The following is a 27,789-nucleotide window of genomic DNA, read 5'->3' on the forward strand; positions in this document are numbered from 1 at the left end:
CGGGCACTAGAATGTGGCGACTAGGGGATTTTCACAGTAACTTCATTGCAGTGTGAATGTAAGCCTATTTGTGACTAATAAATAAACTTTAAAAAACTTTTATAAATCGTGCTGCACTCTGAGGTGATTCAATATAGTCAAAGAAATATTACAGACCTTTCAAAATGGTCATTAGAAATGGTACAAAGGTATTTAAGTTGTCTATATAGATCAAGTTGCAATCTGAGTTGATTCAATACAATTGTGACACGTGTAATATTCACTGTATACATTCACTGTAAGTCATACAGCCCAAGGGGGTTCTGTACAATTGGCTAGTTCCCTATGACTGAAAGATCTTAATGTGGAGATGCCGGCGTTGGACTGGGGTAAACACAGTAAGAAGTTTAACAACACCATAAACCTGTTGGACTTTAACCTGGTGTTGTTAAACTTCTTACTGTGAAAGATCTTAGACAGAGAACTTCCCCCAATGCGTCTCTGAGGTGGATGCCCCCAGCTTCAGCATGTCCCTCAGCACGCAGTCCTAACAAAGCAGGGTTACAAATAAAGACTGAGAAAGACCGCTACACGCCCCTTCATCCCTACATTTAAGATGATGGGGCGATTCCACGGACGGTAGCGGACATTGTGGTGAAAAACTTTTCCCCGGTGACAATGAGGAAAGCGCTGATTGAAATTCAAGGTGGTTATTTCAGGAACACTGAGGAGTAACAGTTACAGGTGAACAGGCGAGGTTACACTTTAAAACCAGAGGCTGGGTTCCACTTCCGACAAGCTGCATGAATTTCTGTTTACATTTGGAGCCAAATCACGTTGTGGGAGCGACTTGTTGCCGCTATTGGTAGGTTTTAAATCTCCTCCCAGAGGGCGGGACTTGGCAGTGGGTGGTGTTTATTTAAAACAAGCAGGCAATCTGAGCAAATGTGAAAAGATTTGAAAAATGAAATTTGTTAAGGAGAACCATGTTTCGGATCAGCAGGGATGTTTTAATGTGATTGTATGAATGAATAGGACTGTCAGGGGGAAAAAAGAGGTTAGATTTGTGTTCACCTGGATGACAAGTATACACATGCGCATTTCATTTGCCCCCTTGTTAAAAGCATTGGCGCCGGCGCCAGCTGAGTTATTTCTGAGCAGCTTCTAGGGTAAGGACAGCAGTGGGACACACAGCATCTGTGACCATTGCAGGGTTTATATTCGCAATATCTCGGTAATATTAATAATCTGCGGCAGAAAAGGAAGTGTATGGGTCTCTGAGTAGGACAGAATTTTTAAAATGCTGTTAGTGGAAACTAGCGCCGGTTAGCGCACAGAACTGCACCCATTTTATATCCTGGCTCTCTGTGTATCTATAAAATAATCTTTATGTAGGAGAGAAAGTTGTGCTTGCAATCTATAAAGGGGATTTAGTGAGTCCGAGAGGAAAGTCCTGCTTGAGTGTTCTTTGTGAAAGATCAGGGTTTTATTGGTTTGGCGGCTGGGGAGAGAGAAGTGAGAAAGTGTCCAATCCAGACTTTACCCGCTCTGTGTAAATTGGCGCGGAACCGGGTGCGAGATAAAATAACTTAGAAATTGCAATCGATATACTTTTCATTTCTTTAACATCCTCCTAATTGATGGAAAATATCAAGGGCGGAGGTAGAAAGAGAACTTTGCTGCGGGGTGGCGCTTTTTTATGATATATAACCTAAACGTTTAAATTGATTGCTCATGCACCCATGGTGATTTCCCTCAAAAATTAACTTTTTTTTCAAAATCCTGCTTTTCACTGAAACTTAAATTTAATCAATATCTTGTGGAAATAAAAAAAATGACACTAGGTCTGGGTAGCCTGGCAGGAAGCCAATGTCATGTGGCTTATTCAATGTGCCTTGTTTAGCAGTATCAATACAGTGTATATAATATAAATTTATATTTTACAATATTTTTAAGGGATTTACATAATTGAAGAAGATGTCGAGGCGCAGGTGAGAAATGCTCCTTTATTACAATTCATGTGTTTGGGGAAATTGAAGGGAGTTTTATATCTAAGAGCAATTTCGTGTGTGTTTTAAAACAGTGATCGTTTACAAGCCAGGCAAGCAAAATCCGAGGAACAAAAGGATGACACCATCCAGTCAAAGAAAAGGAAACCTGAAGTGAGCAGTGTAAAGTTATTACCAATATATTTTCAAGCAAGTTTATTCTGGTAACTGGTTAATGTCATGGCCATTTATATTTTTCAGGAATGTAGTGATCACAACCACGAGACAGAAATGAGCAAGAGAAGGCGACAGTTCCAGATACAGGTAGGAGATCCCATAGCAGATCATGCTATTAAGAATCAGCTAGATAGAAAAGGTTAATATGTATATACAGAGAGATAACTTCCCATGGTTGGCCGGATAGTCAGAGCGTGGCGGTGACCAATGCAGAATGCGTGCCTGTATAATTTGATATTTTTAAATTTGTATATATTTCATCTGATTGTGATTAGCTTTTATTTTAGAAAAAGTGCAGCAAATGATGCGAAGTGGCTTGAAAATCAGCCTTGAATGCTGGAGATGAGCAGGCGGTATTTGCTGAATGAATGAATGAATGAAGTGTCCTTATCTGGAGCTTACAGAGTTTGCGCGCAATGTCAAACAGCCGGTTCCTGCTTCTTGTGGGAGGTACTTGCTGGTGGCGCGCCCGCCTTGTATGAACTCTGGCTCCTTTTTTTCCTCCATTTATATTCACAATGGTTTAAAATGAAAATCAAGAAACCAGACAACCTAGTATTTTTTTAAGTAAAGGGGGTGCATGAATACATTCTGCATGTTTTAGTGCTGGGATGACTTTTGAAACGTACTGATCCGGACTGTGCTGTGTTGCTAAGGGGGGTTTTGGTACATTGCACTGTCCAGGGAATATAGAATGGAATCTATTATCAAAATGACTATCCAGTCCCAGGATTAACATTTAAGACATGGTATTAAAAGCCGACGTTTTGTTCGGAAGTGTTTCCCTTCCCCCGCTCCCACTACCCCCTCATCCAAAGGGTTCAAGCGGCGGTCTTTACTGCCCAGTAAAAGTCTGTAAAATGATGCATTATTCACTGAAAGGGGATTCCGTGTGAAAGCTGGGTGCAAAGGCGAAATCGGGGCTTGAAATGTCTAAACTTGCGTCTTAAATTAAGTCGGAAATGAATAAACGCGGGAAGTTTTCCCTCGCAAACGTGTTTCAAAAAAAAGGCAGTGGAATCTGCTTGAACTGTGAGTGAAATTCTGGCCATGGCTAGAGGAGGGGGCACTCTTTACGCAGGAGTTTTCTTCAGTCCAGATCACTGCTGGTTCAGGCAAATCCTGGACTTCAACGCTGCACTGCTTGCTTTTTGAATATTGCTTTATTTTAAGTGTTACTTCTGTTCATCAGTATTAGGAGGACCTGTATTGCTTGTAGCTTTACTGACATTATTCCCCAGTAACATTTTTTCAAAAAGTGTTTTGATTTTTCTAATCCCGACTTGTATAAACTAAACATTTTGGGTTAGTTCTTGCTGTTCAATTTATTGTTAATCTGGAGTCCAAATAGTTGTACCATGAAGGGGGATTTCAGTACTCCAGTTTCATTTATTTGCCTTTATAAATTATTTATTGTAACTTTTACTGAGACCTGCAGAGGGAGCACTTTCTCAAATATGCATAGAAGTCAAGTTTGGTTCCAAATGGGTGTTATCATCTGGTCATAGTTCAAATCAATCTTAATTCAAACAGTGACATTTGTTTATTTCTCTCTTTTTTGCAGAGCTGCTGGGCACCTATAGTACCTGGAGCAGTTAGCCCTTGCATTCTTATCCCCACACCACATAAAGAGACTGATATCATTGGAGACTTCTCTAGGTTCACACAATATCGGTTTAAAAACCTGTTCCTAACCAAATCACCGCTACCACCTCTCAGGTGAGTACCTTGATGCAGATTGGCTGCACTATTTGAACGTCCAACCATTAAGTATTCACCTTAATGTTTGTTCATCAAGTGGCAATGTAAGTCAACAATCTCCATTAGCGTGTGAAGTTCAAATCCTAGTGCAACTGAAGCCTTATTTTATTTTCCAAAATCTTATTTATCACCTATTTTATTGTGGCAACATATAGATTTGTGCCCTGGATTTGTTGAGTGGAGATACTGTGTACAGATGAAACCCTTGCCCAGAATAAGACAATATTGTGTGTTCAGTTGTCTCAAGGGTAACTAGGGATGGTGATAAATGCTGGCCAGCCAGCGATGTCTATGTCCCATGAATGAATAAAGATTGGATTTCATGCTTTATGGTCTCTGCAAGTAGTTTTAAAGGTGGCATTGCCAGTTGCTGCTTGGCAACATCGTACTTAGAATCATAAATCCCTACAGTGCAGAAGGAAGCCATTCGGCCCATCAAGCCTGCACCAACAACAGACCCTATCCCCATAACTCCATGTATGTACCCTGTTAATCCCCCTGACACTAAGGGTCAATTGAACATGGCCAATCTACCTAATTGGCACATCTTTGGCATGTGGAAGGAATCCCACACAGACACGGGGAGAATGTGAAAACTCCACACACAGTCAGAATTGAACCCAGGTCCCTGGCACTGAGGAAGAAAAGCATTCAAATGGGAAGGCAGCTTAATGAATTTGTCCTTTCTCCCTTTCTTCTTTCCTTTCTTCCAAGTTCTTGCCCCTCTCGAAGAGGTTGACTTGTGCTGCAACACCTGTTTAACCAGTGCTCTCAACCCTTCATTGCCTCACCAAATGGACAAGTCGAAATGTTGTGTCTGCAGCCATTTTCATCCTGGGGCAGCTTAGCAATATCCAATGTCAGTCACCAGTAGGGTATATTTTCCACACTTCCCCAGCATGGTCGCTATCCAATTGTTATACCAGATATTGAGCAGTAAAGTATTTCTCGGACCTTCTGGACTAGATGGCTTGATGTCCCATTGAGCTATTGGGAAACGGGTTTTTCGATAATTCTCCAACATTACTTACTAGGAATTTCTAAGTATACTGAGGAATACCATGGTTATCTAATCACTAAATATAAAAAGTTGTCACTTTATTTTTCCAAATCCCATCGTTATAAAGTGATGAAATAGGAAACACCTGAGCTTAGATCAATCCAAATGGACAACCTCATTTTAAATGGGGCTAATAGAGCATATGTGAACATGATATGAGGCTGAAGACAATTTTGGGAACCCAAAGCTATATGATACTTTTGTCAGGTTTTTTTTTGGAAGCGTTTAACATTTGGACCTAACAAAGTGCACAAACTGGAAATGGTCAGCAGGGGTGACAACATCTGTGGAGAGAGAAACAGTTGATATTTCGGGTCACTGACATTTCATTAGAACCACCTCCTATCATTGAGTACCTATGCCTTTTCCTTATTAGCATTCTATACCCTGTTTAAGTTGAATTGAGTAGTTTGTATCGGAGGCTTGTGCCAATTAGGAACTGGGTTTTAAACTGTTCCGTCTTTTTGTATGCAACATCTACCGCAAACAGACATCACTTTATTCCAACATCAAAGCCTGCATTTGACTCTTATTTGCAGCAGTGACAGTTTTTGAGCACACCTTGGTACCCGGACCAATGGGCTGGAAAGCATCCAAACTCTTGTATTTTTGGGAAGCTTGGATGTGCTTGTGAAGAAGCAGGGTGGGGTGGAGAGCTTTGGACCTAGTATTGTACCGTAAGCATTAATTTTTGTTTATAATACTGATACAAAAAGGTATTGGTTTTCTGAGAACTTCTCCACTGAGGTAAATCAGGAAAGAAGTACAAACATGGTCAGGATTGCTGGAGCTCATAAGCTGCATATTATTCATGAGCATCAGTGACAGAATCGCAGGAAGTTAGATGGAACCTCTGGATTTGGAGACAGTGGGAGAACCTTGGAAGCTTTTTATCATAGAATAGAATCCCTATAGTGCAGAAGGAGGCCATTCGGCCCATCAAGTCTGTACCGACAACAATCCCACCCAGGCCCTATCCTTGTAACCCCACATATTTACTCTGCTAATCCTCTGACACTAAGGGACAATTCATCATGGCCAATAAACCTAACCCGCACATCTTTGGAATGTGGGAGGAAACCGGGGCACCCAGAGGAAACCCACGCAGACACGAGGAGAATGTGCAAACTCCACACAGACAGTGACCCAAGGCAGGAATTGAACCCGGGTCCCTGATTTGACTAGAACAAGAAACATTCTTAAATCCTGAAGCAGGATGGTTAAAGTGGAGGGGGATGTTTTAAAGAAAAGGAACTTTTAGGTACTGCTGAATGACAACATTTTTAACTGAAAAAGGGGTGGTGGGGCTTTCTTGGAGATGCAAAGCAAGGTGGTGAATGATGGTAAGGTGAGGGTGAAGAAAGGAGACAGCTTATCTCAATGTGCACAACTTGGAGAATGGTGTGTGGGGGAAAATGAGTTGTCAAAAGCTTTGGACTTGAGATATCAGCTCCCGGATGAAATGTTATCCTCGGAAGGCTAATATGTAATCTGGTGTTTTCATAACTTATTTGAAATGTTTTTTCTTTTAGCTGGGGAAACTCTGAAGATGTGTGGTCCAATATGGTGAAAAAAGAAACCAAGTATACCCACGACAGAAACGTTCTCTCACTACACCCGTCCTTACAACCAAAAATGAGAGCAATTTTACTGGATTGGCTGATAGAGGTTAGTCATCATTACAGTCCTTTACTTGATCTTGTACCAGAATTATTCAGCATTCTTTGCTGTTAAATCCTAAGTAATTCTGATAAGATGTGTATTATTATTGCCTTTGTTTTAACAAAGCACAGATTTAAAGGCACAAGCTTCAGGGGTTTGAATGATGTGTTTGATGCTTTAAATGAAACCACTCTTTAAAAATGCTTTCCTGTGCACTATATTTGAAGAAAAAGACTTTTATTTGTATAGCTCTTTTCATGACTATCAGACATCCCAAAGGGCTTCACAGCCAGTGAAATACTTTTTGAAATGTGGTCATATTGTCATAGGAAATGTGGCAGCCAGTTCAACACAGCAAACTTCCACAAATGGCAATGATCTAACAATCAGATTTTTGATTTTTCGAGAGTGGTAGATAGTGGCCAGGGGATAACACCCCTACAGTTGTTAGCGCTGCTGCCCCACAGTGCTAGCGACCTGGCTTCAATTCTGGCCTTGGGTGACTGTGGAATTTGCATGTTCTCCCCGTGTGTGTGTGGGTTTCCTCCCACAGAGTCCAAGTTGTGTGGGTAGGTTGATTAGCCATGCTAAATTGTCTCAGGGGGATTTACAGGGTAAATACATGGGGTTATGGGGATAGGGCCTAGGTGGAGTTATTGTCAGTGCAGGTTTGATGGGCCAAATGACCTCCTTCTGCACTGTAGGGATTCTATGATACAATGCTTTTCTCCAAAATAGGGATGTTTTGCATCTGCTGGAGAAGGCAGAAGAGGCCCCAGTTTAATGTCCAAAAGATGAGCTCCTTCAGTGCTGCAATGTACTGTCATATTTGCTAAGAAGCAAACCCCCGTGCCTACACTCAGCAAGTCCTGGGCAACATCCACACTTGCTTGAGCTGATGAGTGGTATTTGCAAGGCATTGGCCATCCCCAGCAGGAAAGTCTAGCCATCTCCACTTGCCATTCAATTGCCAAATCTCTCACCATCAACATCCATGGGGCAGAGATTGACCAGAAACTCAGGAGCAGCCACGTGAATGCTTCGACGAGTGGAACAGGTCAGAAATTGGGTATTCTGTGGAAAGTGGCCTACTTGCTGACTTCCAGAAGCTTCTCAAAGCACAAGTCAGGAATGCAATAACAAAAGGAATGTTCTGCGCATGTCAGAAATCTGAAATCAAAAGGAGAATGTGCAATATTTGCAACAATGTGGATAAATGTGAGATTATCCACTTTTTGGTAGCAAAGATGGGAAGGTAGATTGTTATTTGAATGGATGTGAATTGAGAGCTGGATACTCAGCAAGACCTTGCTGTGTATCAGTCGCTGAATGTAAGTGTGCAGGTACAGCAGGCAGTAAAGAAGGCAAATGGTAAGTTGGCCTTCATAGCCAGAGGATTTCAGTACAGAAATAGGGATGTTTTATTGCAATTGTATAGGTTGTTAGCGAGGCCACACCTGGAGTATTGTGTGCACTTTTTGTATCCTCATCCAAGGAAGAATGTTCTTGCTATAGAGGGAGTGTAGCAAAGGTTTACTAGACTGATTCCCGGGATGGCAGGACTGTCCTATGAGGAGAGACTGTTGGTTAGAATTGTATTTATTGGAGTTTAGAAGGGTGAGAGGGGAATCTCATAGAAACTTCAAATTCTAACACGATTAGACAGGGTTGATTCAGAAAGAATGTTCCTGATGCTGGGGGAGTCCAGAACTAGGGGTCATAGTTTGGGATAAGGCGGTAAACCTTTTAAGACTGAGGTGAGGAGAAAGTTCTTCATCCAGAGAGTGGTGAACCTGTGAAATTCACTACCACAGAAAGTAGTGATTCCAAGAAGGAATTAGATATGGCTCTTGGGGCTAAAGGGGTGCGGTGGGAGGGGGGTGGGCGGGCAGGATCAGGGTATTGAATTTGATTATCAGCCGTGATCATAATGAATGGCTGAGCAGGCTCGAAGGGCCGAATGGCCTACTCCTGCTTCCATTTTCTATGTATGATTCAGTGGGTCATACATCATCAATGAAGAGAGAGCAACCGAGTTTTTTTTTTCAGGATGCAATACTCTTTCCTTGTCTGGATGGGAGCAGCTGTAACAACACTTAGAGGCTCGAGACCATTCAGGCCTGAGTAGTCTGATTTACGAGTAGCCTACTCACCACCTTAAAACAGTCACATGTTACATAGCTGCAGTATGAGAAATCTATAGGATGCACTGTATTCTTCCACTGAGTCACCTAAAGCTGCAATCTCTCATACTTCAAGATAAGGGTAGCAGGTACGTGGGAACACAGCCATCTCCAAATTCAACTTCCAAATCTCACTCACTGGGTGGAATTTTACCGGCACGTCCGCCCGAGGTTCGTACGATCCTGCCTGAGGCTAATGGAGAATGCCGCTCTCCGAGCCTCGTCTGCCCCAGGAATCGGGGCAGGTGTGTCAGTAAAATTCCAGCCACTTGTTCATTGCAGAATTAAACTCCTGGAGCTCCCTTAACAGTACCTTAACCACACAGACTGTAGCTGATCAGGAAGATGGCTACCCACCATCATCTCAACAGCAACTTGGGATGAGCAATAAGTACTGGACTTGCTACTGCCCCATATACCAAGGATTAATTTTATAAATAATGTCTGTATACAAGGTGATTGATTGTCTCTGGCTTGTTTTCGCTGTGATGTGGAGATGCTGGCGTTGGACTGGGGTAAACACAGTAAGAAGTCTAACAACACCAGGTTAAAGTCCAACAGGTTTATTTGATAGCAAATGCCACTACCAATTTGCTACCAAATAAATCTGTTGGACTTTAACCTGGTGTTGTTAGACTTCTTATTGTTTTCGCTGTAACAGCTTGGCTCTGTTCTGGGCATTTTGACATTTGGATTCGAGAATAGAGACTTGGTGAGTGCGTAGCTGAATTTGTGGCAGCTATTTTTCAACAATGAAGGACCGGGGGAGGAAAGAAAATAAAGTTTAAAGTTTATTTATTAGTCACAAGTAGGCTTACATTCACACTGCAATGAATTTACTGTGAAAATCTCCTAGTCGCCACACTCCAGTGCCTACTCGGGTACACTGAGAATTTATCATGGCCAATTCACCTAACCTGCACTTCTTTGGACTGTGGGAGGAAACCGGAGCACCCGAAGGGAACCCACGCAGACACAGGGAGGACGTGCAAACAGCACACACAGTGACCCAAGCCGTGAATCAAACTCCATCCCTGGCGCTGTGAGGCAGCAGTGCTAACCACTGTGCCACCATGCTGTTAAAACCACCTTAAAGCATTCTCTCTCCCCTCGACTGGTGCATCCAAACTGCCATGATGTACTGCATTTCTTCAACAGCACCACCTAAACCCTCAACATATATCACCAGGAAGGGCAAGGGTAATGGGCATTGTAAACACCACCATCTCCAACTCACACCCCATCCTGACTTGGACACATCATGCCATTGCTTTTGCTGTTGCTAGGTCAGAAACCTGAAACTCCCTAACCCCTTCTCACAGACTGCAGCAGCTGGCTCACCATCACTTCAGTGAAGACCGTTAGGGATGAATAAGAAATCTTGGTCTTGTCAGCAAGATTTGCACCCTGTAAATGCAAAAAAAAACATTTTTGTTTATTAACTTACATTTTTTTTAAACTATCTTTCAGGTTTGTGAGGTGTACATGCTCCACAGAGAAACCTTTTACCTTGCTCAGGATTTCTTTGATCGGTTCATGTTTACTCAAGAAAATATTCATAAAAGCAAGCTGCAACTCATAGGCATCTCATCACTCTTCATTGCTGCAAAGCTGGAGGTAAACTCGCATCCGCTGGCTGTTGGGGAGGATAGATGTGGTTGAGCATAGTTTTAACCTGTCGTCCTCCATTTTGAAAGCATGTTGTTGAACAAGTTTTTGATGAGCTTCGTTCTTGCTGCCTTCACTTTAGTGTAAAATGCAAGTAGCTAAGTTCTTAATGTGGTCAATTTATTGGCTAAAAGTATTTCAAATGTGTTGAATTTTCCAATTTTGTACAATCAGCACTTTAACCCGGTGCTTCCGCATAGAAGGAAAGTCAAGAAAACGAGTAACAGGATGGGGAGAACAAAGACAAATGGTATAAAGAAATGGAAAAGAGGCACACAGCCTTGCCTGCGCGCGTACACGGTTAGAGAGTGCAGCCTGCTCTACGGAAAGCCTTGTAGGAGTAAATTATGGAACCTGTATAATTAACAGGGGCCTCATTCTTCTTGAAATGAGTCCAACTTAGATCAAAGTATACAAATTAGAAATTGCATTGGAATTCATTCCATCATAATCATGAATAGTTCTGTATGGAAGGTGACTGATCGTTAATCCAAGAGCATAAAATATTTTTTGATGCTGTAAATGTTAGAATATTATACAAATGTTTCTCATTGCCATCAATTATCTCTTTATCTGGAAGTCCCAGAACCAAAAACGCAGGATCCATATCCAAGGTCATATCAAATACTTTTTCCAGCTCTAAGTACGCCCAACCAATAGCTTTTAAAGAATTTTGACACCAGATGCAGTGAGTAAAGTCCCCCACTACTAGTTTACATTTTTGGCACAGTGGGGATATGTCAGGATCCATCTTGTGTCTTAAACTTGGTGTGATATGCAGACGGTGTAGAATTTTTAGATGACTACTTTGTTCTGTTACAGACCAAGATTTTATTTGCGTCCTCCCAGATAAACCCCCGCCCCCGATCTCATCAGTATCCACTGTGAGGACCTTTTCCCAAGTTTGCAGAACCTCTTGCATATTCCTAGTGCATATTAAGATTGCTAATTAATTGCTTTGGTGCTGTGGACAGTAAGATTCTTTTTCCACCGGGGAAGCACTGGCATTAAGATGCTGGGGTGTTTTATTAAGAATGAAGCCTTTAAGTTGTAAGTATCTTTTTTTTAAAAAAAAAGTCTTGGGGTATCACATTGTTGATACAGTTGCTCAAAAGATAATGAGGAGGCCCTTCTAAGAAGGTCCCCAGTCTGTGAGTCCCCGATCCCTCCAAACGTCAAAACCACGGTCCAGGAGACCTGGGATAATCTGGGTGACCCTGTATGGGAGAAAGAGCAGAAAATAGCATAGATCTTCCCTCCAAATCACAGACCATCTTCCACACTCTCATATTATTAGTAATAATTGGATTCTCATGTTTACCTGGTACAGTGTTGAAATCTCTAAGAAGCAGCAGAATTTGTAAAGAGTATTCACACTGGCCAGCTTCAATATCGAGCCAAATGGAAGAGGGATCCCCTCTTACCCATCCTCATATCAATCCAAGATGAGAAGCCAGCTGATACAATGTTATATTGGGCACACCAAGGCCCCTTTTTGAATTTGAAAGTTGTAATTTGGCCAATTTTAAGCATGGCGTCTTCTTGTTCCATCTGATGGAGCTAAACCCTCCGTTAATTTCTTTCAGGATCTCGGCAGAAAATAAAATTGGTAGCACCTGTAGTGTGTATCTAGGTAATAAATTCATCTTAATCAGAGCTATCCTGCCCAGCCATGATGTAGGTGGAGAGGACTAGCGACGTAGATCCCACTTTATTGATGCGAAAAAGGGAGTAAAGTTTGCCTTGTATAACTGACGGAATGGAAGGGGGTAGGAAATAGAAATATCCAAATAGGTAAACCTCGCAGGGGACCATCTGAAGGGGCAGGGAGCAAATGGGGGTTCCGCATGGCATGGCTTCAGACTTAACAAAATTTATTTTATAACCTGAGAAGAAACCAAACTGACACACGGTGTCAATAATAGCAGGAATGGAGATTTCCTTTCCAGTTAAGACAAAGAACATGTCCGTGTATAACATCATCTTTTGCTGCTCTCTGCCACTAGCCAAGCCGAATACTGAAGGGTTATGTCTAATTGCCTCTGCTGAGGGCTCAATAGTTATTGCAAACCACAACAGGGATAGCCAGCAACCCTGCCTGGTTCCCTGATGAAGATAAAAGCTTATTAGGGATGTGATTAGGGATCAGCTAAAAACGGAGGGAGCTCTGGAGGAGTATAATGAAAGTAGGAAAATACTCAAACGGGGAATTAGAAGAGCAAAAAGGGGTCACGAAATGTTCTTGGCAGACAGGATTAAGGAGAATCCCAAGGCATTTTATAGAGAGGGTGGTGAAGAAGGCATATGGCATGCTTGCCTTTATAGGACGGGGCATAGAGTATAAAAGTTGGGGTCTGATGTTGCAGATGTATAGAACGTTGGTTCGGCCGCATTTGGAATACTGCGTCCAGTTCTGGTCGCCACACTACCAGAAGGACGTGGAGGCTTTGGAGAGAGTACAGAGGAGGTTTACCAGGATGTTGCCTGGTATGGAGGGGCTTGGTTATGAGGAGAGATTGGGGAAACTGGGGTTGTTCTCCTTGGAAAGACGGAGGATGAGGGGAGACTTAATAGAGGTGTATAAAATTATGAAAGGCATAGATAGGGTGAACGGTGGGAAGCTTTTCCCCGGGTCGGTGGTGACGTTCACGAGGGGTCATAGGTTCAAGGTGAAGGGGGGGAGGTTTAACACAGATATCAGAAGGACATATTTCACACAGAGGGTCGTGGGGGCCTGGAATGTGTTGCCGGGCAAGGTGGTGGAGGCGGACACACTGGGAACGTTTAAGACTTATCTAGACAGCTATATGAACGGAGTGGGAATGGAGGGATACAAAAGAGTGGTCTAGTTTGGACCAGGGAGCGGCGCGGGCTAATTGTTCCTGGTTTCTCGTTTCAAGGCTTCATTCTACGATCATCTTGCTGGTGCCAGTACAGAGTGAGACTGCGGATAGTTGGGAACCTGTCTCGGGGGCAGGGAATTCATATGGTGTTCGTGGAAGTGGAAATGACTAGGGTTGGGAAGCATTTTCCGATTGGGGCCATTGTGATCTCCTGGACTCGTTTCGATCGCCTCAGGGGGTCGGAGAGGAATTTCCCAGATTTTCTTTCCCCATATTGGCCCTGGGGTTTTTCACTCTGGGTTTTCGCCTCTCCCTGGAGATCACATGGTCTGGAATGGGGGGGTGGGGGTAAGTTAATAGGTTGTAATGAACAAAGCATCGTAGCTGTGAGGGACAGCTCGGTGGATAGGATATTGGTATGTAGATAGGCTGGAAAATTGGGCGGGGATCCTGGATTCAGGATTCAATCCTGGACCGGGGAGCGGCGCGGGCTTGGAGGGCCGAAGGGCCTGTTCCTGTGCTGTATTGTTCTTTGTTCTTTGTGATTATTAGTAAGAACTGTTGCAAGTGAGATTTTATAAAGCACTTGTATCCACTAACAAATCCACCCTCTCCCGCACTCTGACTCAAATTTCTGGAGCGTGCAGAAAAATTAGTTGCATTTTACCCAATCAAATGCTTTCTCTGCATTCTGTGAAATCACCAAACTCTATCACGTGTTGAGAAACCTGATTAATATTTAATAACCTCCTGACATTGTTATATGAATTTCAGCCTTTTATAAACCTGGTCTGATCACCCTGGATAATCAAGGGAAGAATTTTTTTTCTAGGCCCAATGCCAGTATTTTGGGTAGTGAATTCAAATCTGCATTTGAAAGTGAGTCTGGTCTATAGGATGCATGTTCCTCCTCACTCTTGCCTGTCTTCAAAATTAGAGGTATTGGCTTCTCTAAGCAACTGCGGCATATTGCGCTGCACTGGCCTAAAGTCTTCTCTTAACTTTGTTGAAACCTTTGGGCCTTTGTATCGCTGCTTAAAAATCTTGAAAGGAAGAGCTCGGTCATAGAGCGAGGCCCCACTACGTCTAGCTGCCTCCTTCACCTTTTGGCGGTCTTTGAAGTTATGAAAACACATAATTATGGGCCAGAATCGTTGGTTGTCCCTGGACCTCAAACCAAGTAAACGGTGTGCTCTTTATAACTTGATGCTCCCAGCTTGCTTTTCAATGTTGAGGAAAAAGTGGCAACCAGCTGTCAGAATTTAACTGGGAGTTTACCCTCAGCTCCTGGCACACCGACAGTCTGAATGACTTTCTTGTGGCCTTGTTTCTCTAGATTGTCTATCCGACAGATTGAGCAGTTGTTTTTCCATGGGTTGTAAGCAGGCCGCTACCAAGGAAAGTTGTATTTTCAACAGTAAAAATTCTTCCTCCGCTTTGTCGACCCTTTTACTAGTATTCTAGAGCTCTGTAGCATGAGCACTGATGTTTTGCGCTCAGACTGAGTCTCTCATCAATGATCTTGATAATATTAGCAATCATCGGTTGTAACGCCTTTGCAAGTGCCAGTCAATAGCTGGCTCATTCACCGAGTTGACTCCAATCCAGTTAGCTCCGTATTCTGACAAAACCAAATGACAAGAGAGCAAATTTTGACCAAAAATCTTCCAGGGAGCAATATGGAGTTTCACTCCCGAATTAGCCAAGTACGAGCTGCAGAGTACAATAAATGACAGGATTTCTAGCTGAGTAGTGCTGGAGCTCACAAGAAGCACAACTAACCCTGCATTCTCATCACGTAATCCCCAATCAGCATTTTGTAAGAAAGTCAATCAATCTCTTGATAGTCAAGTAGGTGAATGCATTACCTCAGGACGCATGAAGCCTACAGAAGGCCCAGTCTGAGTGGGTTAACCTCTCTACTAGAACACCTTTGTCTCTGCCCTTAGGGGCAAGGTTTAGTGTTTGCCAGTTTCCTGGGCACTGCTCCAGTAAACTCTGCAAGGAGATGGGAGTCTGTTTAAAGATGATCAGAGCAGAATAAGTGACCAAAATGCCCACCACTTACAGTTGGAATGTTTTGCATGGAAGTGACAGGGATCTCAGGGCAGGGGTTGCTCCTCCCAACCCCAGCCTGCAAACAACTCCGATGGGAACATGCAGCCCATTCATATTATGAGTATTATATAGTGTTGTATTCAGATGGGGGTGATAGGAGGAACACAAGATTACCAACCATTTGAAGTGGTCTCCTTTAAGCAAAAATGTTTGAGAAGCAATGTCTATTGGCTGCCTTCATTCCATAAATTAAAAGAAATCTTTTGATAAAATCTGTGGTATTTAACTTGTTTGACAAACTCAGTTTGACTTTATGTTTATATTGTTTCAGGAAATCTACCCTCCAAAGTTGAATGAGTTTGCATATGTCACAGATGGTGCATGTACAGAAGCAGAAATACTTGATATGGAACTGATTATTCTAAAGGTAAGCAGTCTGACATTGATTGTTCATAATGGTTTATAACACAATCGAGCCCAGTACCTTGTCCAGTAGTGTCCCAGTTCATATCTGGTGTTTATTGATCTTGGTCAAGATATCTTGTTTTTTCATCCTCTGGACATGCACTGAAAGACCTGCATTTATATAGCACCTTTCACACACTTTGGGGCATTCTAAGGTCTTTATAACCAATGAGGTACTTGTGAAATATACCAAATGAACTGGCCAATTAATGCACAGCAAGCTTCCATAAACAGCAAAGTAATAATGACCAGAGGTTTTTTATTGTGATGTTGATTTATGGGGTAAGTTATCGGCCACGTTACCAGCAGTATCTTCTACTCTTCAAAAATCGTGCCAAGCGACTCTCTACTTCCATCTGAGGGGAGACTTTTGGCATTTGTTCAAGATCTCATCTAAAATGCAGCTCAATCTCGATATTGCACGGGTGTGCCAGGTGAAAGTTTTGTGCTCTAGAATGGGACTGAATCCACAATGTCCAGTCTCTGAGGCAGGAGTGCTACCCATTGGGCCCAGCTGACACTGAGTCATTGCTTATGCAGCTGATAATTGCCCATCCCTAGTTGACCTGTGAAATTGCTGGTAGACCTGGCGTCATGTCATTTCACTTCACCTCACTTCAGAGGGAAGAGTCAACTGTATATGTGTGACTATAATTTCACATTACTCCGGCTGGTTAACGACAGTGGATTTCCTTTTCTAACGGACATTATGGAACTTGTTGGATTTTAATGACAATCCAACAGCTTTGTTGTCACTTGTTAATACCAACTTGTACATAACTGAATTATGTACAAATTAGGAGTAGGCCATTTGGCCCATCGAGCCTGCTCCACCATTTGATATGAATGGCTGATCTGATTATGGCCTGAACTCTACCTTTCTAACCTTTGACTTTCTTGTCAACCAAGAATTTATTTTACTCATCCTTAGAAATATTCAGTGACCTTGCCTCCATTGCTCTGAGGGGTATTAGTGTGGAATTTTCATCCTCAAAAAGAACAAATATTTGCTTATCTTAGTCATTCCTATTTAACTCAAAGCCCTACCATCCTTTTCTACTTTCGAAGAACTATCTTACGATTTGAGCTTTTCCATTCTCTGAATTTAGTCCAGGTCTCTGGATTCCTGTTTCAGTAACATAACCTAGTGCTAGTGCACCCTGTATATCATGTTTGATCCCTTGCAAATCAAATACTTCATTTGCTTCCTCCTCTGAAGGTCAGCACTGCTATGGGTTGTTGTTTCAAAGTTACTGGCAGCATCTCGTGTCTTGTCCATGTGGGTTATTTCATTTTTGTGTTGACAAAGGAAATGGGTATTCAGTCATGGATAGGCACCACAACAGAGCCCCATCCTGTGTCCTGATCACTTGTCATTTTTGAACTGGGATGGATACGAGGAGCAGGCACCAGTAGAAGTGCCACCACCACTACTATTTTTTAATTAAACTCGTTCAGTAATGCCCTTTAGGGAAGGAACTCTGCTGTCCTTACCCAGTCTCGCATATGTCTGCAACTCGAATTACACATCCATGTGCTTGTCTCTTAAACTTCCCTGTGGGATAACTGTTTAGTGACAACATGGTTTGATTTGTACATCAGATGCATGCAATGGAGTGTGAGGTCAGTTCTTTCATATTGCCTGCTTTTCTCCCGGTAACAGAACATGATTTAATGTAGAGAAACCGGTACGATCCAACAAAAATGGATGCTGCGCCAAAGGAGGACAGATTAGGAGGATTGATCAAAAGCTTGGTCTGCTTTAAGCATCGTCTTAAAAGAGTAGAGTGAGGTGGAAAGTTTGGGACTGAATTATAGAGCACACGGACTAGGCAGCACTCACCTGATGAAGGAGCAGCGCTCTGAAAGCTCGTGCTACCAAATAAGCCTGTTGGACTTTAACCTGGTGTTGTGAGACTTCTTACTGTGCCTCGGTAGTATAAAGGTTATGCTGTTAATGTTAGGGTAAAAGGGAGGAGGATACATATGAGGCAAGGTTTAAGGAATGCAGGGTTGAAGGGAACAGTTCTGGAAGAGATTGTAGGGATAGAGATGAGAGATGGGTGCAATGAAACATGAGGATGTGAATTCTAAATTTGAAGTGTTTGGGCACAGGGAGTCAGCATGGACAGAGGTGATGGCTAAGCTGGGCTGGTCCCAGATTGGGTACAGGAAACAGTGGTTTGGATGACCAGGAGGTTATGGAAGAACATAGGAACTGGAATAGACTATTTAGACCATGGTGCTTGGTTTGTTATTTAATAGATCATGGCTGATCTGCGACCTATATCCGATATTCCTTAATATCTTTGGACTGTTAGTGAATGCTGTTGGTTATGAACCATCTGATTCAGCCTCAGTGTGGAGGTAGGCATCAGAAGGATGGAGTTTATGTTGGGGGCTTTGGTCTTTCTGATGTTTTGACTGGAGGAAATTATTGCTCATTCTTGAGTGGATGTGGCTGGGCAGCATGACAAACCAGGAAGGGGTCAACAGACATGGAAAAGTAGAACTGAGTATCGTTGGCATCCATGTGGCAGCTAACCCCATATCGCTTTAAGAGCAATGTATGGATGACTTCATTGCAGTAAGCCTTACTTGTGACTAATAAACTTTTACAGGAAGTGGAGGATGCTGAATACATAGAGACTCCAGAGCAATTGATATCAGGCCGGGCATTGTTTGAAATGCTTATTTTATTATTTATATTTTCACAATGTACTGTTCTGAATATGTCACATTTTCATTACAAGCTTTAACTAAAGCAACTTCAGGTGAAATATTCGTCCGGGCCTTTGTCATATCTGGCTTGGATTATTCCATTGATTTCCTTGCTGAATCTGAGTTCTAGCTTCCATAAACTGCAGCTCACCCAAAACTCTGGAGACCCACATTCTATTCTGAACTACTCCCTTATTATCGCCAGCTACCTACATTTCAATTTCAAAATCACTTTTCCAGGGATTGTAGACCTTGGAGATCATTTAAGGGCGCTTTGCTGGAAAGATGCCAGGGATGTCAGCTATGGACTAAAGATTAGCAAAGCTTTGATTGTTCTCCTTTATAGGGGAGAAGGTTGAGTTGAGATTTAATAGAGGCTTTCAAAATTAGGGAAGTAAATAGGGAAACTGTTTCCATTGATCAGTAACCAGAGGACAAAGGTATAAATTAATTGGCAAAAGAAGCAGAGGGGAGATGAGGATAATCTTTTCATGTAGAGTTCTTTATTTTTTCATGGGATATGGGCAGCTTGATCTGAGTGGCTTATCAGGCCATTTCACTGGGGAATTAAGAGTCAGTCATGTTACTGTGGATCTGGAGTTGTGTGTAAGCCGGATGGCAGACTTCCTTCCCTAAAGCACGTGTGAACAAGGCAGGTTTTTGCAACAATTGATGCCATGGGATCTTCTGCAGTGTGATTTTGGACTCATGCCACAGAGCATTAACCTGGGTGTCAGGATAGTTTCATGGTCACCATTACTGAGATTTGCTTTCAATTCCAGATTTTATTCATTGAATTTAAATTCCAATAGCTGCCATGGTGGGATTTGAAGTGATGTCCCACCAGCAATAACCTGGGTGTCTGGGGCAGCACAGTGGCACAATGGTTTGATTCCTGGCTTGGGTCGCTGTCTGTTTGAAGTCTGCACGTTCTCCCCGTGTCTGCGTGGGTTTCCTCCGGGTGCTCCGGTTTCTTCCCACAGTCTGAAAGACATGCTGGTTAGGTGCATTGGCCATGCTAAATTCTCCCTCAGTGTACCCGAACAGGGGCCAGAGTGTGGCGATAGGGTATTTTCACAGTAACTTCATTGCAGTGTTAATTGCAGTGCCTACTTGAAACACTAATAAATGTTAAAAAATGGGATTACTAGTTTAGTGCCTAATACCACTATGAAACCAGTTTCCCATAAACGATGATTGACCTGGGTAATATGGCCTGGATGGGTAGAGGGTGCAGATTTAATAGTAACTCTCAGAGAATTTGACATTCACTTAAAATGGAAAATTTTTAGGGGCTTAGAGAAGGTGCGTAGATTGGGATTGATTTGGGACTAACTTCTAAAAATATGGTACAGGCGAGATTGAGATTCCCTCCTATGTTATGTGTGATAACCTTGGCCAGGGTTCTCTGACCTCGTCTGCAGCTGGAAAGCACAGGTCCCATTGCTTTGAATGGAGATTTGGCTGAGCGCCAAATTTTCTATTCTCGCTGGCAGCGGTGATGGAGTCTCTGACATTGTAGACCCCATCACTGCTGAGTGATGCGCCTGTGGAATTCTCTACCATATGTAGTAGTTGAGGCCAAATTGTTGTATGTTTTCAAAAAGGAGTTAGATATAGCTCTTGGGACAAAGGGGATCAAAGGATATGGGGTGTGAGGGGGGGTGAGTGAGGGTATCTGGCTATCGAGTTGGATCATCAACCATGATCCTACTGAATGGTGGAGCAGGCTCGAAGGGCCCAATGGCCTTCTCCTGTTCCTATTTTCTATGTTTACCACAGTGAGCAACGAGGATAGCAACAGACTTCAGGGAGGCATAAATTGGTGAAATGGGCAGATGAAATTTAATGCAGAGAAGTTTTGAAGTGTTACATTTTGGTGGGAAGAATGAGGGGAGGCAATCTGGCCAGGAATGGTACAATTTATATGGGTGAAGGAATACTGACTTGAGGATTTACAACACGAGGCTTTGATAGTAGCACTAGTTAAGAATGTTGTTTAAAAAAAGAAATTGAGGATCCTTAAAGATAAAGGAAGCTAAATCAAGCCCCTGTGAGGATCTCCATTTAATGTTGCAATTATTTTTAAGTGCTAGGGCGAGGGTGCTGATAAAATTGCAAATAATGGCTTGTATGAGACTATTTATGTATATTTCTTTTTTTTTAAGGCCTTAAACTGGGAACTGTGTCCAGTAACTATAATTTGCTGGTTGAACCTTTATCTTCAAATAATCTGTTTAAAAGAAGTACCCAACATGTCGCTGCCTCAGTATTCTCAAGAAACTTTTATACAGATTGCTCAGGTAATTACTAGTTACTGCACAAATCATTTTTAAAAAATGATCAACGAAAGCCTTCAATGAACACATTAAGGCATCTTGTGGCTGTTTTTATTTGGTTTTGTACTCAAATTTAAATGCTTTTTTTGGGGGGGTTTTTTGCTGAAAATAAATTGTATTTCACCAAACAATAGTTCAGTGATGTGGATAGCAATATCTATAGTGCGACTTTAACTGAAGTGATCATAGTACTTTCAGATCGAAAATGGTTTTCCCAAAATCAGTTTTTTGGCCCTGTCAATGATGCTGCATTTTGGGTTGCATGCTGGAGTGATATGACTTTGACTTTGCTGCACTGTCTCCATAAATGCCTCCTGCCTTTAGTGCCATTTTGATCTTCTAAATTTGCATCCTTTCCTCCCTCGTGTGGCTCCAGCTTCAAAAGACTTGTCAAATCGTACCCTTTCAAATATGCCGTTGCAGATCCCTCAATTTTCTTCTTCTGCCCCATTATACTCCAAGCATTACTGAAGCATTGTGAGCCAGCTTTCTCTCTAATCATGGAAATTCCATCTCCACTTAATATCTCACCTCCTTTTGAAGAGATTTTCTGGTAATAAGGCATTGTTCACTTTGATGTAAATTTAGAACCAGGATGCCAAAACTTTGTCAACTGCTGTTTTAAAGCACAGGTTTTGTAGTTCCACATTAATGATAAAAGTACAAATCTCATAATGCTCATTATCTATTTTTGAATTTGTTCTTTACAGCTTTTAGATCTATGTATCCTTGATGTTGAGAGTTTGAGTTTCTCGTATGGCGTGTTGGCTGCTGCTGCTGTTTGCTACTACACATCTATTGAAGATACTTCCAAAGCTTCAGGTATGGTGGTTCTTGTTGCTTCAGATGTACAGTTAATTGTATATATCCAAATTTAGATTTCATTGTGTATATCTCCAACCCCAGTATATATAGGAAGAGCACTTCCATTCATTAACCTATCATTCTAGGTACTGTCTGAGTGAGGGCAAATTACAGGAAGCTTGTATGCTGTAGATCATGTCTATTTCTTCTCTCTTTTTGGTTAGAGCAGACAACACTTGTACTAAAGGTAGGTACTGGATCACAATCAGGGCCAGAGTGGTCTCTTAGACTAGTTTCAATAGCTTAAGGAACCTTCTTCTACACACACTAACTGTCCTGTGTTTTAAGTCTCATTAAATGATCTCCTTCATGGTTTCCTGGTGGGAGGAATTATGTATTGTAAAGCACCACATTGTATGAGATGGACTGAATAGACCAGTGAATCTTTTCTAGTCTTTCACAGATCATGTGCTTGTAATTAGGAACCAGATCAAAGCTGACCTAAATCTATTTGCCTGAAAAGAATGATCTTTTCCTATCATTTTGAGCCCCCTGAGGTCATCTAAATGGTCACAATGCATTGGATGGTGTGTTGGACATGTACGCAAGGTCTGGCTCTAACCTACCTTCTAATCTTGATCTGGTCTGGCAGGATGCCAAAATCTACAACAGCACCTTGTCCATTAAGCCTGTGTGACTATCTTGTGTAAACATATTAGCAATGTAATTTTCTTTCTATACAAGTGACAATGAATGGCTTGGAGTTCAGAAATGTACTTGTCATGTCTTGGGAAGAGGGTGAGATATATTCAAACAAGTTCTATCTGTTGGGGATGCACTCTCAGGATTGTGAGCTCAGGTCAGTGGAGTGGTGAAAGTGGCATTCATTGAAGTTTCTAGGTCTGGTGTTTGGAGTTCTACAACCCAGAGATGGAAAGGCAGCATTATTTTAATCAGACCTCCTGATGATAAGTAACATTTAAGAGGAGGGCTTAAGCTTTCCTGCTCGGGTGGATTTCCTGAAGCTTTTTTACTGTACCTTCCTCGCCCAATGCTGCAATTATCAGTGCCCATGATACCTTGGGGAAAGGCAGAATCTTGCATTACCAGTTGGTGCAGTTTCTATTCCACCATAATTAGTGCTGCAACACAATCCAATTTGTCCACGAGTTATATTTTTATTGTTGCATCAGCAACTAGTCTCTCAACACATTTTGGAGCAATTTCTTTTGATCAGCTTTTTAAAACTTTCACCGTTTGCCACCAGCGTCAGCAGATTGGTTCTTTGTTTCTTTGACACTAAGATTTGGAAGAGGAGTTTTTGAGGCAGGAGCTTTATCTATGCCTGCTCCAAACATCCAGCTACTGCCTGAGAATCTGGTCAACATGAGAAGCTTGGAGTCCTAGTACAAGATTTTCAGGTTGCATCTTAAACTGGACTCCAGAGCATTGATGACAGAAGTCACTTGTCAAAAATCAATACACTTGTAGGCGAAACAAAGTACTTTGGATTTCTGCCCATATGCCTCATGATCCTTTGTGTTCCGAGCTATGTACAGATGGCTGCAGTTGACATCTCTAAATATATCTTGCAGGATGCTTCTGACATATCAAATGGTTTGTAGCATCGGTGCTCATCTTATTCTTTAGCCTCCCATGCAATTTCCTGCCTGTTGCTACTTGTTACGTGGATATTAGAATATGAAAACAGGCTGTTCAGCACAACCAGTCCATTTTGCTTATCCCCTCCATGAATGCTGGTTGTATCTGCACACTTAATTCATCATTTGCCTTCTGCAGGTCATCTGTTCCTGATTCTTTGTTGCTACTACTAATTTTGATTTTTCTTTGTACTTGCTCAATGCTTCACTGTATTGCGCTTCATGTTTGATTTTTGTAAATTCCGTGAGTTTGATGTAAAGAGGCTGGTACCCTCACCTACTAGAATGAATAACGTGAGTGACTGCAAGATTAGTTGAGACATCTGGTTGGAATAGAAGAGAAACATGTAGCATAGAGAAGCCCAAGTGCCATAAGAACATTTTGTGTAGCATAATTCAATGCTAGTCAGAGAATTCTATTTCTGAAAGAGTGGAAAGGTTGCGAGTGTTTTTCAAGAATACTACTTCGATAAACACCTGGTCTGGTGTGCACAGGAGTTGTATTGAAATGAGCATGTGATATTTAGCAGGTCAACTGTGAAAATGGCAAGTGCTACAAATGCATGTTGCCCCCTGGAATCAGTACTTCTTCCTTAATTGCATTTGGTATGTTTTTGAAATCTGAACGTAATTCAGAAATAATGGCCTAACAAACATTTTGCCCCCAAACTCTCAAAACAATTGTGAAGTGATACAATGCAAAGATTGATGCAATTGGATTGGCTTCAATCTTGCTTTTAAAAATTCTATGGAGCATTGACTTCAATAAGTTTAGGAATTCTGATGTAAGTGCTCTAGATAGTGAACCACATGTTCCGTTTTCATAGCTCCTGCAATCCTTGGTATAAATTTTCCTTTTTATTTCAGCATCCGAGTGATTCAAGTTGCATTATTTGTGGACTCGACCATTATGGCATAATCCATTTAAAACCATACAATTTACTTGCTGTTGCATATTCACAAAAGGTTTGACTTGATATTGATTGTTAAAGGTGAATAAACTGGTTAATTTATTTCTAAATGGTTCTAGGTCTGGAATGGGAGAGCATTTCTGCATGTTTTAACTGGATGATACCTTTTGCTAAGACACTGCGAGAAGGTGATCCATTAAAGTTGAGAGATTTCAAGCAAGTGGCTAATGAAGACAGACATAATATTCAGACACATACTAAGTACTTAGAGTTGCTGGTGAGTTATTTTAACTTCAATTATCCACTATGAAGGTGGGGAGGGTAAAAACAAAATCCCATTGTAACATTAGTCCCTTTGCCTTGAGTAACATCCTTGATTCTTTCTAAACATTAAAAACATTTTTTTTGTATGACAACCCACAAAACAAATTCAATCTTAATAGGTTAAGCAAGATTTGACATCAAATCATAGGAAAAAGGTAAGTTATAATAGTATCTCAAGGGGTGGAGGTTTAGAAAGGGATACTAGACAGATAAAAAGATGAGGCTGAGGGTTTGAAGGAAACTGGGGATGTGCAAGAGACCAGAATTTGAGAAGTACAACGTTAAACTGTAAGGATGGAAATGAGGCCATGGAAGGTTTAGAACTGAAGGATGAAAATTTTAAATTTAAACTGTTGTTGGATGAGTAGTTAATGCAAATCAGTGAGTTAAGGGGTATTGGAACTGTGGTATGAGTTAAGAATATAGACAGCAGATTTTGAATGATATGGAGTGGTTGAGCCTTGAGTTAACAAAAGCACTAATAACTCATGGTGGCTAACCAGAAACAATATAAAAACAGACTATTTTGATTCAGTTACTGAAGGAGGTAGGATTGCACTATGCTGCTGCTACCTTGCACTAGGGTAATAGCCAGTGTTGCACCTCTTAAAAAGTGTGCATCTGGAAATTCCTAGAATATACCCTCGAGTAAACTAATGTCACTAGTAGTAACACCGTAAGTACATAAACTCTGTTCCTCTCCATCACACCATCCTTACACTGGAGATGTTTTACAAATAATCAGAAGAATTTCTGGTTTGACCATAAAATATTGAGATCCATTAGCCATGGTGATTTTGAGTGAACATTTTTGTGAAGTCAATTCTAACTTGTTTTACCATCCACAATCCTATCTGCTGGCCTTAGAATGGTAAATTGAGCTGCTCTTTGCATTATGTTGCTTTATCATTCATGTTGTAAATGTGATCTCAATTGCTTATTCAATACACCTTTTTTCTTCCTTCCAGGAAGAGGCACACATCAGGAAAACAGAGTGTACAGCAAGGCTATCCCCTGTGTCCATAGGAGGGATCTTGACTCCACCTAAAAGCACCGAAAAGCCATTATCTAGTTCATCATACTGAATGGGTGAATTTACTAGGAAAATCTCAGAGAACTGTGGGATTGATCACATTACTGCCACCAGATGCATCTGGAAACTTAAGCAGACCAAAGTTTAATTTTAGGAAAAATAACTACAGCAGTACATCATCTGATGTTTTTAATTTGTTTTAAAGAATGAACAAGCTAGCAGCTTGCTCCAGAACAACACTTTACTTCTGTGACTATTTGGGGGAAGGGAAACAAAAAGCCAGTGACGTCTAGATGGTGAGAGTTTTTCTATTCGGTCTGCACATTTTAAAAAAAGGTGACTTATGCAAATCTGACTAATTACAATTACTTTGTTCAGAAGAATGTGCATGCCTGTTATGTTCTGGGGTTGGAAGTCCAGTGAAGAAGCAATTTCATCAAAGAGCTATTCAGTTTGAACTTATTTTGGCAGAAAGCTGCATGAAACTGAACTGTGAAATTGTGTACTGTAGATGAGAAATGATTAAATCAGTGAGGGACCACATAAGTTTACAATGGGGGAGACTCCACAACCTGCAGCTAGCTTTGTTTGTCTTTCCCCTCCCACTATTTAACAGTTATTGTTCAGCCAGCACATTGTTGAAGAACCTTATTCATCACTGATGGATCTCTATGCATATATCTTATACTGTGAATGACACATGCTCACATGGACATATTTTCAATCAGTGTAGGCAAATCTTTAAATCAACTTTCTGCCACATTCCATTATTTACACAAGAAACTTTTCTACACATGCTGGCACTAACAACTCCACAATGAATAGTTTGTACTTTATTTTTGTAAATGCAGGGCTATGGTATTTGGTCCTGCATTGGTGCTCTTTTCCTTTTTCAGGGTGGTTAAAGCCTGGACCATAAACTAAGCAGATGATTAAATGAGGTCGTAGTTTCTTGCTGAGGGACACATACTCTGCAAAGCCTCCGAGAATTACATTTGCTTTGCAGATAAGTGAGCGGGTGGAGTTCTTAGTTTGTATATACTGCAATGTCTAAAAAGGATGTACAATAAGATGTTATATAGTTAGTATATAAACTATAAGCATTTCACAGCAAGTCTCACCCAGCTGATCTAGATAACTGAAAAAAAAATGAATTCTCACTGCCAAAGAGAAACCTACATGAATTTAATGTATTATTGTAAATAGCATTGTAAAAATGTACAGAAAATTACATAGCTACTGCTGCATAGCTATCCAACACCACTATTATAAAAATACAATATTTTTCAATGGTTGAAGAAAATATGAACATTCAAAGTGTAAGCTAAATGCCAGTTGGATATGTATGTGTTAAGAAAGACCAGTATGAAATAAATACTAGGTGCTGTGAAATTCAATTTTTAAAAAGTTGAAAATGTACTGTTAATTCACACTTTTTCACATCTACATTGTAGACAGAAATACTATGAAAAGAATATACACAAGACAGCCAAAACAAAATCCAGCCATATCAATGGAATTCATAAATAGTAAGAAATGACAGAATATCTTCTGTATTTAGTACCTATGGAGACTCTCAGGCATGTGCACCTAATTATGGTGTTAAAAGTAAAGTTTTGCCATGGCTTGTAGGAACTTCTTTTTCCTCTTCTGTGCCGCTAGATGTAAAACCTCTTCAGGATTGCTTGAGTTGAGCTCAGATTGGCCTATTGCTTTGATCTAGGGAAGAAGTTTTAGTTAGAAAAAGGAATAAGAAAAATGTAAGGATATGATATCAAACTGCAGCCAACTTAACACCTTAAATACTGTGGTTATTTCAACCTCGCTTGTTGAACTGTTCTCCAAGAAAACATGTAGCTTTTTCATTTTACTTCTGCACAATGGAGGTTTATTTATAGGACCCATTCAATTGGTACTGTCAAAAATAAATCTTAAATTTTTGTATGTAGAAATAATTTGAACCTTCAGTAAAAGATGTAAAAGTTTAGATACTGCTGTAAGAGAGAGTACAGGTATGTGAATTTTCCTTTCAATTAATACTAAAAAGCAGAATATTTCTGAGGGACAGTTTGGATTGATTTAGATAAGGATT

General features: G+C 41.2%; 2 protein-coding genes across 11 annotated transcripts in view; one reads left to right on the forward strand and one right to left on the reverse strand.

The window, feature by feature from the left end:
• Nucleotides 1-1,088: 1,088 nt before the first annotated feature.
• Nucleotides 1,089-27,099, forward strand: ccne2 (cyclin E2). Its single transcript, XM_078215959.1, has 12 exons — nucleotides 1,089-1,148; nucleotides 1,936-1,970; nucleotides 2,063-2,141; nucleotides 2,229-2,291; nucleotides 3,769-3,923; nucleotides 6,558-6,693; nucleotides 10,341-10,487; nucleotides 15,771-15,866; nucleotides 20,794-20,928; nucleotides 21,675-21,786; nucleotides 24,460-24,617; nucleotides 25,633-27,099. The coding sequence occupies exons 2-12, from the start codon at nucleotides 1,957-1,959 to the stop codon at nucleotides 25,747-25,749; spliced, it is 1,212 nt and encodes a 403-aa protein (XP_078072085.1). The 5' UTR covers nucleotides 1,089-1,148; nucleotides 1,936-1,956; the 3' UTR covers nucleotides 25,750-27,099.
• ints8 (integrator complex subunit 8) overlaps nucleotides 26,866-27,789 on the reverse strand; it is an 88,601-nt gene continuing 87,677 nt past the window's right edge. For all 10 annotated transcript variants that reach the window (XR_013498305.1, XR_013498304.1, XM_078215947.1 and 7 more), the window contains one exon: nucleotides 26,866-27,416. Coding sequence is in view for 8 of the 10 variants with exons in the window: in XM_078215947.1 (XP_078072073.1) it covers nucleotides 27,300-27,416 (117 nt within the window). In the remaining 2 variants the exon portion in view is untranslated. The remainder of the gene's footprint in view (nucleotides 27,417-27,789) is intronic.

Source organism: Mustelus asterias, chromosome 7 (genome assembly GCF_964213995.1).
Source record: "Mustelus asterias chromosome 7, sMusAst1.hap1.1, whole genome shotgun sequence".
In the NCBI taxonomy this organism is placed as follows: Eukaryota; Metazoa; Chordata; class Chondrichthyes; order Carcharhiniformes; family Triakidae; genus Mustelus; species Mustelus asterias.

What these genes read in the sequence shown, in the direction of transcription:
- ccne2 (XM_078215959.1), top strand. An exon ending in GGCGACAGTTCCAGATACAG is followed by an intron (nt 2,292 to 3,768) that starts GTAGGAGATCCC and finishes TCTTTTTTGCAG; the next exon opens with AGCTGCTGGGCACCTATAGT. An exon ending in TCATTGCTGCAAAGCTGGAG is followed by an intron (nt 10,488 to 15,770) that starts GTAAACTCGCAT and finishes ATATTGTTTCAG; the next exon opens with GAAATCTACCCTCCAAAGTT.